At 35.6% G+C, this 13,490-nt stretch overlaps 1 protein-coding gene across 2 annotated transcripts in view; it reads right to left on the reverse strand.

The window, feature by feature from the left end:
• The window catches only part of Als2 (alsin Rho guanine nucleotide exchange factor ALS2), an 82,478-nt gene continuing 68,988 nt past the window's right edge, over positions 1-13,490 (reverse strand). The window contains exons 26-34 of one of the 2 annotated variants that reach the window (XM_047544251.1): positions 11,211-11,328; positions 9,180-9,337; positions 6,884-7,006; positions 6,224-6,400; positions 4,852-4,897; positions 4,588-4,649; positions 3,902-4,051; positions 3,459-3,555; positions 1-1,580 (exon numbers count right to left, since the gene is read on the reverse strand). In XM_047544251.1, the coding sequence (XP_047400207.1) occupies positions 1,542-1,580; positions 3,459-3,555; positions 3,902-4,051; positions 4,588-4,649; positions 4,852-4,897; positions 6,224-6,400; positions 6,884-7,006; positions 9,180-9,337; positions 11,211-11,328 (970 nt within the window). In that variant the 3' untranslated portion in view covers positions 1-1,541. The remainder of the gene's footprint in view (positions 1,581-3,458; positions 3,556-3,901; positions 4,052-4,587; positions 4,650-4,851; positions 4,898-6,223; positions 6,401-6,883; positions 7,007-9,179; positions 9,338-11,210; positions 11,329-13,490) is intronic. The other variant, XM_047544250.1, reaches the window with a different exon arrangement.

Consider the following 13,490-nt stretch of genomic DNA (forward strand, 5'->3'; position numbering starts at 1 on the left):
GATTTAAGACTTGTCCTCAGATCTTTAGGATCAGAAAGTTAACTTGTTTTATGCTAGCAATGGTGCTGTAATTATTGGTTTATGTTTAAAGAAAGATCGCTAAAGTCCTAGAAGTTCCTCTGGGGTTAAAGAGGCAATGTTGGCGAAAGAAATACGAAGCCTGAGTTTCTTTTAAGTTTTTAGGCTGCTCTGTGTCATTTCTTCTGTAATCACAAACACCCTCATAAAGATGAATGTCTTTTATTATGAAAATTGCTGTTACATTACAGCCAACATTCCAAAACAGTATTTTAACAAACACTTGTCTTGATTATAAAGTAGAGCAGAAACCATGATCCTTTTTCAAAAGTAATTAACATCGGCTGAGTCACACACTCCGTATGTTCACTGCGATGGGTAGATGAGATGAGGAAGAGCACCTATGTTATCGAAAACAGCTACTAGTGTTACAGGTACAGTGTAAACCAAAAACTTACAGTAAGACAGTTTTTAAAAAGCAAAACACTAAACTGATGAGGTGCCACAATACTTTAGAGATGGAAAAAGTCAAAGCGTGTTTCCTTTTTCTTTCCATCTTGGGTTCAGTGTGAGGTATAGGGAAGAACCACAACGCTAGGTTGGGGATCAACTCAGTTCTTTGCTTCTGTATTTCCCAAACTCCAGTGCAGACCAAAATAACAGCTTGTATGCAGAAGCTTATCAGGCTGACAGTCACAGGCCTCAGAATACAGCATTTGCACATGGACAAATAAAGGTTCCACAGCAGCTCAGAGTGGTGTTTGAATTCCAGTGTACTCAACTTTCTGCAGCATATTGAGGAAACCAAAACCAAAATTCCTATGTTACTCAGGAGGCAGAAGGTTCCTATTTAGACTCATTCTATGTCTTGGGTTAGGATGTGGTGGTAGTCACTACACAGAATCTCTCCCATCGTGAATATCCTGGTGGAAAAGCTTAGAAAAAGTTAAAATTGAAGTTTAAAAATTCTTCTTTCCCCTCCCCCAGCAAGGAAGCATGACACATACATGATTAGAAGGGATCTAAGAAGGAATAGTGTGGTTACTACAGTTTTAAGTACAATCTGCTCCTTGCAAAGAGATGTGGGATAACTAAAGATGGATTCAGGCAAACCAGAAACTCAAAAATATTCACCATCAACTTCTTTAATGCAAGAAGCTATGCTGGGAACTTGCCTAACAATTCCATGTGGCTGACAAACCCTTCACTGAAGGAAGGGATATCCTCTTTTTCAAAACAGATGCATGAAATTTCTGGAACTTAACACAGGCTAAGATTGTGGTTTTGATATGATTTCTACCTCCTTTTCCATCCTCCCTTTAAACTACAGTCTTCTTTTTTTTTTTTTTTTTTCCTTTTTTTCCTGAGCTCAGGGCTCGAATTTTCAGTAAGGCTCAGAAATAACAACCAAAAATAACACAAAGTCCTTTTCAATTTCAATTGCTTTTTCACCACTACAAAAACTCCAGATGGTGCTGTGACCCTTGGTAGAAGATAATCCAGTTTCCAAGCTATTATGCAGCCTAGTTAAGCTTCTCACGCTGGATCTGGTAGTAACATGCCTGGAGAAAAGTTCAAAATAATTTCAGATTTACCTTTAAAGAAATTACATAAACAAAGCAATGCAGATGTAACTAAAGAAAGAAAATCCCTTATTAAAAACTGGTGGCCCAACAAATTCAGTTGCTTACACTTTTCCCTGTTCCTGTCAAGTCCCCCATACAATGGCTATTTCTTGTCTAGTTGTAATCAATACAGATAAAATTCTGCAATTTTTCCTCTAATTTTAAAACAAAAAACTTCTTACAAGCTGTATGATATTCTTCATCAAGTAGAAACAAAATGAACCACTAATGTTTGAGCAGAATGTACTGATCTTTTAAAGGTATGCTAGAACAACTGTCATCAGAATCACCTGGGACATCGCTACAGATCTAGTGAGTCAGAATTTCCAAGAATCCATTTTTTATGAAGCACCCTCAATGATTCTGAAAGTGCCTAGGTATGGAATAACTCATACTATAGAGAACACCACATTCAGGGACTATATACCATTTTTCATTTTTAAACTCCTTACGATAAATTCCCAGGAGTAAGATTACCCAGTCAGAGTCAACCATATCTATGATAATAACAATTTATAGCAATTGTAATTATAACAGCACAGAGTGACTGTTATTTACCCATTATCAATGTGGGAAATTATTTTGCTATAAACTCACCAGCACTGGGTATAATTTTAACACATTTCTGCTAATTTAGCAAGCACAAAATGATACCTTGTTTAAATTTACAGTACTTAGATTTTCAGTGAGTTTGAGCATTTTTCCCACATGTAAATTCACTAATTTTGTTTCTTTCTTTGTGCTATGTTTAAAGGTACTCTTCATGTAACAAATACTAACAATACAAGTTATTTGCAGTCAATATTCTCCCTAGTTTCTTCCCTATTTCAGTTTAACTGAAATGTTAATGGTTTTAGCTAAAAAGTTTTAAAAGTTATCACAACTCTGACATTAAATTCTAGTTTTTTCTCACTTCAATTCACCTGTTTTTCCTTCACTCTTCCTTTCTCTATATTTAAACCCCAAAGCATCTGTAATTTGCTATTCTACCCTTTCTCCAAAAGTCCTAATAAGCTATTCTATGCTTTATCATTTATTAAATAATTCTGCTCTTTTCCATTTTTGATGCTTCCATTTTCATGGGAAATTTTTATTATAGTGCTGTCTATACAGGGGTTACCTTCTGTTTGGGTATTATTTGACAGTAACATACTACTACATCTTAATTATTATAATTTTGTGATATTACACTAACTGACAGAGTGAATCTGTTATTCTCTCTCTTTTATTGGAAGTTTTCTGGTCATTTTCTATCTGTTGCTCTTCTGATAAACTTTAGAGTAACTACCAAATTCCAAGAAAAAAATCAGGGTGGTAGGTGAAAATTACTTCTAATAAACCCTCAAGGGCATCCAGATCAGAGAACCTCATGTAACTTACTGGTTACAATAAATACAAGGGAAAGAAAAAAGATGGAATTCAAATCCATTATTTTCACACTGCCTTCTGTGTCTTTCCTTAGTTTCATTATATACGTTTACTGTTGGATACTTTTTAGGACACTTAAGAATCCTCTCTGTTTCTTTTCCAGAGTTATTTATATAAATGTAAGCATTTATGATCATTTGAAATGTTCAATTTAAAAAAACACTGGATAGTGAAAAATTTGCTATAGTATTTAAGAATAACTGGCTTATCCTATTTTTCTTCAATATATTATCATGCTTTTAAATATGAACATGTCCTTTTCTAAAGGTATTTAATGTCTGCAGAGAAATTTTCTATAAAGAAAAAGATTAATGACAGGTTTACCATATGTTAAATGAAGGACAGTTTTAAGATTAAAAAAAATTAATATCTAATACCTACACTCACCTTCAAGGTGGTGAACATTATGCCCTGTTCCCCATGCTGAAGATAAGGGTCCATCAAATCCTCAATGAGATGCACTTCAGAGCCTAAATTCCTAATCCTGTCCCAAAGAGAAAAAAATGCTAAAATTATTTCTGCTTACAGGTCCACCCTCCTTTTAAATCTATGATGGGAAGAGAAAGAACAGTTCAATAAAAAGGTAATACCAAGGCTGGGGATGTAGTTCAGTGGTAGAGCACTTGCCCATGAGGCTCTGGGTTCAACTCCCAGCAGCCCAATAACAAAGGAGAATTAAAAAAGGTAATGCCATGGTGGAACGGATGAAGAGAACGGATTGTTTTTTCTCCCTGGTGAGAGGGCATATTCTTAGCATCAATTCAATCAAATGAAAAGCAAATTCAACTAGTAATGACTTACTAGTACTAAAGTCAGAAAAGATCAGATACCTGGCCCGTAGCACCACATATAAGAAAACAGGGAACAAGTCATCCATGGACCACAAAAAGTCTTCCTGCAGCGATGCCAGGACACTCTGAGAGATCTCCTCAAAAGTCTGCTGGATGACCTTAAGTTTGTCTGATGGGGTAAATGTTGTGCTGTTGTGGGGGAAAAAAAATTATAAAACTATATCCTATCATTTTCATAATAAAGCCATCTCTTGCTAATTTTTTGACAATGTTCCCTCCTGGGTGTCACATGCCTCAAGCTGGACACATCAGGCATACCAAGTCGCTGGGAGGGATGATCTCTCTAATCATATGGGGGGGGTTTGAGAAAAGAAGCTGCCATGGCTCACATGGAAGAATTCACAGGTCACCTAGCACTTCCTTTTACCCATGTGGAACCTATTCTTCTAAATTTATGCTTTTCTCTGAATGACAAGCTTGGGTGAAGTCCATTTGGCTAAGAATGTGAACATTTCCAGACAGGTAACCACGTTCAAAAACACAAGCACATTTTGGAGCAAAAGATAAGCCTAATGTCTCAAAAGTGACTTTCTGGTCTCCAGGTTGAGATGACCATCTGGCAGTGAGAGGGGGAGCTCAAAGCTTAGCAAAGATAGATCTTATTAATATCTTAATAAACTAACCACTACTTTGTGTGATTTCTCCATAAATCACAGATTTATTACCTGATCTGCTGGAGACACTCTACTGCTGAGGCAAAGCAAGCATCTTTCGTGGTTGGCAAAACCTACAAAAAGAAAATTAACAAGGGTCAAAGAAGAAAGCTGTCTTTTGTGACAAAAATAAGTGACGCTGATGGCAGAGTGCAGCTCATTGATGGTTAACCGATGTACTGTTCCACCAAAGTAAAATGAATTGTTGTTTTGCTATTTTGAATCCTTCATGGCAAATAAAAGCATATTTACAGAGGAAACTAAGTTCTACTATACCTTTTTACTCTCTCCAAGGATTGACAAGGTCACTGGCCAAAATTTCCTAGAATGAAATCCATAAATTGTTAATATATAATTACTATGATAGAAAAATCCCCATAAAAACAGTTGACAGCTACATTAGTTTTCTGGTTCTCATTGAAAACAACTTCCACGGAGAGGCTAAGCTTTAATAAATATTCCAGAAGTGATTTAAGAGTTTCTATCAGCTGGGCATGGTGGCACACGCCTGTTATCCCAGCTTGGGAGGCTGAGGCAGGAAGATGAGAAGTTCGAGGCTAGCCTCAGCAACTTAGTGAGACCCTGTCTCAAAATAAAAAATAAGCTAGGATATAGCTCATGGTTAACTATCCCTGGGTTCAATCCTTGGCAAAAAAAAGAGAGAAAAGAAAAAGAGTTTCTATCATATTTCTATGGGATTTGTTATTCTATACTTCAATAACCCTGTGCACTCATAGATACTGGCCAAAATCTTTCCTTTATTCAGTTTTTATTTTTACTTAAGTTATTTCACTATGGTGTTGAAAATTGTCCAATTAAAGTTCATTCACTTTTTTTGATAGCACAAATACATAATCATGGAGTGAGTAGGAGATCAGCTTTATTGTTGCGGGAGGAAGAAGTCATAATCATTTAATATTCCCCTGGACCAACAAAAAGTTCTTTATGACAAAAAAAATACATCCAGAATATTAAATTACAAATTGGAGATGGAATTTGTAATTTGTATGTAATTTGATGTAATTTGGAATTACAAATTACAAAAAGAAAGAAGAAGGAAGAATGCCAAAGACTGAATACAATTAATTTTTTTCTGAGGAATGTAAATATAAAATGGATTTTGAGCTGGATGTGGGAGCACACACATGTAATCTCAGCACCTGGGGAGGCCAAGGCAGGAGGATCATGAGTTCAAAACCAGCCTCAATAACCTGGTGAATGCCTAAGTAACTCAGTGAGACCTGTCTGTAAATTAAAAAAAAAAAAAAAAAAAAATATATATATATATATATAAAAGGGCTGGAGTGTGACTCAGTGGTGAAGTACCCTTGGGTTCAATCATCCCTGGTACCAAAAAAGCATTTTGTTTCAAAGAACTACAAAATAGGTAAGATAACTGATATTTAATCTATATATATAAAACAACATGATAATAATAAACACATTCATAATAAGCAGTTTCATACTCATCTCCAAATACTCTCAGAAATAAAAATTATTAAATATCATTATTTTGCTAAATAAGATGCAAATAAGTATATAAAAAGTCATATATATGTAAAACTAGATCTCAAAGTACCAAATTCCTGTTAAAGCTGATGGAACTTCAATTAAAACCTTTTGTTTCTGCTCATAACTGTTGTATTACCTCTGCACTCCAAGAAAGCCCAGAAGAGCAAGATCTGGCTGCTTGTTTAGTCGGAGAACGCACTCCCAGTAAATGTCTTCCTCACGATCATTGTCCAAAGCGTAAAGCATGAACAGAGGTGGGTAGAGTCGAGGCAGCAGCACGGGAAGCAGCAATCCAGAACTTGTTACTACGTAACTATACAATTATTAAAATGGAAGGACAGGGGCATCCACATTAAAACCAAATATAGAATCAAAGAGAGATCCACTTTCTTAAAGTCAAAAGCATGAATGGGAAATTTTAAGGAAATTATAATGCTACTCTCCTCTTTACATACAGAATTGATGTAAGGAACTTATATATGGCCCCAGAGATTCTTCTTGGTCCAATTAAGAATTCTATTCAACAACTGGAAATCTAACTGAAAATTCACTGTTTATACTTTGAGGCTGCTTTCTTTGGGGTTATTCTTGGTAGGCATTACTTAAGGCTGCTCTTTCCTAGGGTATGGCTAATAGAACTAGAGACCTTAAAGGAACCTAGAGACCTCCTAACCCAATCACATCATTGTAGAAATGAGAAAACTGATCTAGAGAAGGCATCCATCCCTAAGACTCTTTGTACAAGACTGTCTAGCCCTCACCCGGTTTCTTAACCATCTCACCCAACTGCATTTACCCTGGCTCTGGCGATTCGGATCTGGAATCTGATTTTCCTGTGCAAAATGACTTCCTTTCAGATGGCAAAGGAGCCGAGAGAGGAATTGTGCTGCCCTCTTCTGGAAGCTCAGGAAATAAGAACCTACAAAAGAATAATAAATACAATTGTACTCTGAGTGGCTGAAAAGAATAAAAATACATTTCTATTAGTTAATCCATTTCAAGGCCTATGAAATCAAACTTTGTCATCAAGTATTTTAGTTTTTTGAAATTCTTAACTGATGCTTTCTACAGAATAAAATTAAGAGTGCAGCTAGTGCTGGACACAATGGTAACCCAGCAGCTCAGGAGGCTGAGGCAGGAGGATCAAAAGTTCAAAGCCAGCCTCAGCAACTTAGTGAGGTCCTCAGCAACTTAGTGAGATCCTGCCTCAAAATACAAAACAAAAATGACTGGGGATGTGGTTTAGTGGTAAAACACCTCTGAGTTAAATCTCTAGAACCAAAAAAGTGTAGCTAGTGAATAATAGTTCTAAAGCATTTATTTGCTGTTATTTTCTCTGCCAAATTACTAAGAAATGAAAATTTATGATCCATACAAGATATGTCTTTCTTATTGGCAAAGGTTATCTGAAGTCAATTTGTACTAACTCTGATCAGAAACCATTATTCTTAGAATATACACAAATACTACTAGATATTATTTATCTGTTCAACATTAAGAAAAAACGGTTTTAAGTAAATTATACAAAAAAATGTAAATTTTGAAAGTAAAGCTGCTGAAAGCTAAATTTTAAAATGATCATAGGACTAAATTATTGAGGTTGCTTTTTTTTCCCCTAAACTTGAATTTTCCCCTAGATTTACCTCTAACTTCTGGCATGGCTGTGGCCTCTACCATAAATAAGTTTATTGTCCTCTTTATTTTTACAGACTTAAATCTCAGCCCTTCAAAGGCATTGTTTGTACACTCTATTTGTATATATTAATACCTTGCCCTTTCCTCTGCCCAAATTTTATTGTTGGGAAACTAAAAAATGTCATGAAATTTATCTTCATCATTCACATGTACCTAATGTCATCTGAAACACTTCCAGCTCAGTGATTTCTGTGTGTGTATTGGGGGGGGAGCGGGGTACTGGGGACTGAAACCAGGGATGCTCTACCACTGAGCTGCATCCCCAATCTTTTCTAGTTTTCGTTTTAGACAGAGTGTTGCCAAAGTGACAAGCCTGGTATCAAACTTGTGATCCTCCTGCCTTGGCCGCTAAGTTGATGGGATTATAAGGCACAGACTGCTGCACCCGTTCCAACTCAGTTATCTTTTTAGTGGACGCATTATTCCCTCAAAACCTGAAACATTTCCTTTCTTTGTTCAAAGTCTTTGCTCAACTATTACCTGATTAGTTAGGCTTCTCTGACCTTCTAAAAAATAGCAACATCTTACCTCTAACCATCCTCACTCCCTTCCTTATTTTTCTCAAAAATGCTAATCAACCTGACATATATGTTTTTTATTTGCTTAAAACAGTTTATTTTTGTTTTGTTTGGATGTTTGTTTTTACCTTGTTCACTGATAAATTCCCCCAAATCACAGAATGGTGGGTAACACACAGAAATACTCAAAAGGTATTTGTTGAATAAATTAAGATATATGATGCCATTGTCAAAGGACAGGACATAAATACTCTGGGACAAAAATTTATATTGAACCTCACCTACTTTGTGGTTAGGTTTTAGAAGCATGCTTTTGCTTAGAAATTAAATCCAGGTAAGAAGACAACTACGCTTCATACCAAATATAATTGAAAACAGACAAACATACATTTATTTCAGCCTTCTGAAACATTTAGTGAGCAAGGAAACAAAAGGAAATAAGTAACAATGACTAAGGTTCATTTTTTTTGTTTGTTTATAGAATAAACAATTAAAAAAAATTTTTTTTGAGATACTGGGAATTGAACCCAAGACTTCACATTTGTTAGGCAAACACTCTACCACTGAGCTACATCCTCAGCCCTTTTTATTTTATTTTGAGACAGGGTATTGCTAAGTTGTCCAGGTTGGCCTTGAACTTCTGATCTTTCTACCTCAGCCTCCAATAGCTGGTATGTGCCACTGTGCCCAGCTCATTATTTACTCTATTTAAGGACCTGTGGCATAAAATAATTTTCTTGATGAATAATTTATGTGATAAATGGTAACATTTATGATTCTTCACAAAGCTGTTATGTCTAGATTTAGGGTGAAGACACCCAGGCATTCATATAAATGAGTATTCCATCGTTTTCAGACTTCAGTGAACACATCTCTTACCTCACCAACTGGAAGATTCGCTTAAGGTAGGACTTGATCTCCTTTACTGCCTCCTGCAGTAACCGGCGGTTGGCTCCCACGCCCACATATGTCATTCTATACACTGCAACCAGGGTCTCCACAAGCCTGCCCAGCGGGTGCAGAGGAGTGTCACAGGCCTGAACGGGAAGAGAATCAAGGAAGTCGGTCAACAAGCATTAATGACAAGATCAATCAATCAATAACAAGCGACTAATAAGCAATTTCATACACAGTAAACAATTTTCAAAATGTCAGGAGTCAATTTTTTTAGACCAGAAAAATTCAAACACTTTAACTTTTCTCAAAGTATTATATCTACCCAGTCTAGAACTGGAGTTCCTAATCTTTTCTCTCTCCTTTTTTAACTGATAGATACTAACTGCATACTGTATAAGGAACAGTATGTTTTGGGGGTAAATTTACACATTGTATATTGATCAACTGAGGATACTGAGGTTATCAATCATTTCCAACATTTATCATTTTTTTTGTGATGAAAATATTCAAAATCCTCTCTTCCAGGGTGGGCAGGGAAGAATGAAGGAACTTTGGATTATGCAGAGGGGAGTGAGGGGAAGGGTGGGAGCAGTGGGGATGAGAAAAAAAAATCTTCAATAAAAAAAAAAGAAGATTAAAAAGAACTGCAGAAGAAAGCAGAGTGATACCTTCTATACTGAACTGATACACCTAAAAAGGTTAATTTTTTTTTTTTTACTATAATTTTTGCTTCTAGGTTTTTATAAGCATGAATTTAATATCAGGAAAATTGGCTTTTCTAGGCATATGCTTATTCAGCAGGAAAATGTGGCTATCTGGTCACTATTTATTGTATGGTAAGATGAACCAGCCCAGAGAAGTAAGAAATATACAGGTGTTCCTTGTTAAAACAGATCAAAGAGTAAGTCAAAGAATAAATAAAAGAATAAATAAAATTGTGGGATTTTTTGCAAAAATAAAAAATAATTAAAAAATTTAAAAATCCTCTCTTCAGCTATTTGAAATTATATGACACAATCCTGTTAAGCATAATTGCCCTCTGTGTAACAGAACACCTTCTCTTTTTCAACAAAGAATAAGAAATAACAAAGAAAAACTACTGAGTCAAAAAAAAGGACAAAACTCTGTCATTTGTAGTAATATGAATGGACCTGAAAACATAATGTTAAGAGAAATAAGCCAGCTGGGGCAATGGCACATGCCTATAATCTTAGCCACTTGGGAGGCTCAGGCAGGAGGGTTGCAAATTCAAAGCCAGTCTCAGCAACTTATCAAGGTCCTGTCCCAAAATAGAAAATAAAATAGGGCTGGGGATATGGTTCAGTGATTAAGTACCTCTAAGTTAGATCCCTAATACCTCCTCAAAAGAAAGATAAATACCACATGTTCTCAATCATGTGGAACCTAAATGAGTTGAAGTGACAGAACTAGAGAGTAGAAAAATGGTGATTAGAGTTCCTAATCTTCTTAATCAAAGAATCCTTTTAACATCTTGGAAAAATAGCTTTGGAAGTCCTGATAGGGAACACCAATGAAGGACTCTAATGTATTTTAAACTTGAGAAAAATATTATAAGAAGTGTTGTGTTGAAGAAAACCAAATACTGGTCATTGATGCTTCAGTTCCTTTGATTTTTCATAAAATGTATTTCCTTCCTGCACCACTACCAATGCATATGGAACTCTAGCTGATCTTACAGGCTTGAGAAAGAAGTGAAGAGTTTCAGAGGGTGAGGACAATGCGCTTTATACGATCTCTAGTTTGCTAATGTTACTAACAAAAAGCCACTCTGAATTGTCTTAAGTCTCAAGAATCCCCTTCAACATCTTATAAAACTTAAAAAGTCTTATCCTAATAAGGAGATAATCTTCATGTGGAAATGTGATCTTAGTACTCAGAGAATTTGCAAAATACTCAGAAAATTAAACCAGGATTAGGTTAACATTTGCAAAATATGTTACTGTAGTTTCATTATTAATTCTCAAAACCAATGTAATTTGGACTCCAGCTTACCTTTATTAAGTACTTCTTGATGTTGTCATATTTCTCCACAGAGAAGGCACCAACATGCTGTGGAATGAATTCCAAACTTTCCAGTGTCTGAGTTTGTGAACGACTTAGTATTTCTGGACTATAAATAGGGAAAGGAAAGCCCATTATGTAATTTCAAATTAAGAAAGCAAATAATTGGGGGCTGGAATTGTGGCTCAGTGGTAGAGCTCTTGCCTGGCATGTGTAAGGCCCTGGGTTCGATACTCAGCACCACATATAAATAAATAAAATAAAATATCCATTGAGAACTAAAAAAATATTTTAAAAAAAGCAAGCAAATTGTAAATATGCATATGAAACATAGTTACTAACTAAGGGTGAGGTAGAGCAACAAGCAAAGTACTGGGCCCAGATAAGTTAAAAAGTGGTAAACAACCTGCTGTTAGGTACCCTGTCAACATAGTGCTCATTCAAATTGCATTTAAGATTACTTCATAACAAGTACAATACATTAATAATTTTGCTCCAATCTAAAACATGGTATTAAGAAATCTATGACACTTGTTTGAAGAGAAAACTGGTCATAGACCTGGTTAGTGAGTGATATGGAATAAAAAGGGGGAGGAGCTGAGGAAAAAGGAAAATATATCAAAGGGCAAAGGAAGAAATGAAAATGAGCTCAGGAAGCAAGGAGCTAGTGAAGGCATTCCCACAGGTGGAAAGGGAAATACCTAATGGGTAATGGATGTTTTGGATGGAAAGGCTAAGACAAATCACATCCTAGGAACCAAGAGAAATTTTTGGCAAAGGCACTCTACTGTTATATTACAACCAGTTAGAAATTGGAAATAGCACATAATCATTATTATATTACTTAAGATAAATAAGGTAGCAACATGGCTTTATTTACAAGTCTGTTCATTCTGAATTCTCAGGAATACCCAATGGCGGTTAAGTAAGGTTAGCTGGAGGGCTAGCTTAGGGCTAAGCTCTCCAGGACAGGCTGTACAGTGAAGGCTAACCAACTGCATCACACACAAGGGTCTGTCCATGGTTTTAGTCAATTCTGGAAGTTTCAATTTTATCTACTGACAGAGGAGAAGGTAATAATCGTGAACTACATAATGAAACATTATAGTCAATACCTCTTTATCTCAAGTATAGTACAAAAATGACCTTCGTAGATTTAATTTCTTAAAATTTTAAACAGAGAACCAGGCACAGTGGCGCACACCTACAATTCCAGCAGCTTGGGAGGCTAAGGCAGGAAGATCCTGAGTTCAAAGCCAGCCTCAGCAATGTCGGGATGTTAAGCAACCGAGTGAGACACTGTCTCTAAATAAAACACAAAAAATAGGGCAATGTGGCTCAGTGGTTAAGTGCCCCTGAATTCAATCCCTGGTACCAAAACAATAACAACAACAACAATAAAAAGACCAGAGAAATAGCAAGAAAAGAGATATTACAGGGATTTTATTTTAAATCCCAATCAAAAATTGAATTGTATACCCTTTGGGGCTCAAGGTACATACCTTTTGGTTATTCAATGACAAAATCTAGATTAACCTCTCTAGGCTAGAATAACAATACTACTTGTTAGACTTCTACCTCTGGAATTTAATTTCTATGTAATTATATTGAGCTTAGAATCTCAGCTATTTGAAAATTGATAATTTATTCAGAGAACTAAGTAACCTTTAGGAAACCACAACATTTGATTACTCAGAAAAACATTTATATTCTGAATAAATGGACACTTGATGAATTTTCCTTCTTCAATTCCTGAGTATTAGAAAGCAATTGATACATGTAAATGAAAGATGGCATAAATCTAACAATAAAGGAATAGCTCAAATAAATACTTAGAATTACAAGAGGTAGTTTAGTAAGGGTTTGCTATAGGGATTAATACATTCTTTAGGTCTAAATGCTAAGCAATCTTTATGGGAGTTATTAGTTAAATTTTAAAAATAAGAAAATAAGAAAGGTAGTTGGAGAAAAGCAGGAGAAAAACAAGAAAAAGGAGAAAGATTTAAAAGTTCACTTATAATTTTTCTTTTAGCTCAAAGAAATTGTGCCATTTCTTTTTGGCCTCCAAGTTTTCTGATGAGAATCAACATGCAGTCATTTGAGCTGCAATTTCCCTGTGTGTGAGGAATCACTTTCTCTAGTTGCTTTCAGGATGTTATTCTTTGAATCTAAATATGATGCCTCTGCATATAAGGATTTCTAGATTTTTCCAGGAGGGAGTTTGCTCAGCTTCTTGTATCTACAGGTTTGTGTCCTTCACCAATCTTGGGA

The sequence above is a fragment of the Sciurus carolinensis genome, chromosome 3 (genome assembly GCF_902686445.1).
Source record: "Sciurus carolinensis chromosome 3, mSciCar1.2, whole genome shotgun sequence".
Lineage (NCBI taxonomy): Eukaryota > Metazoa > Chordata > Mammalia > Rodentia > Sciuridae > Sciurus > Sciurus carolinensis.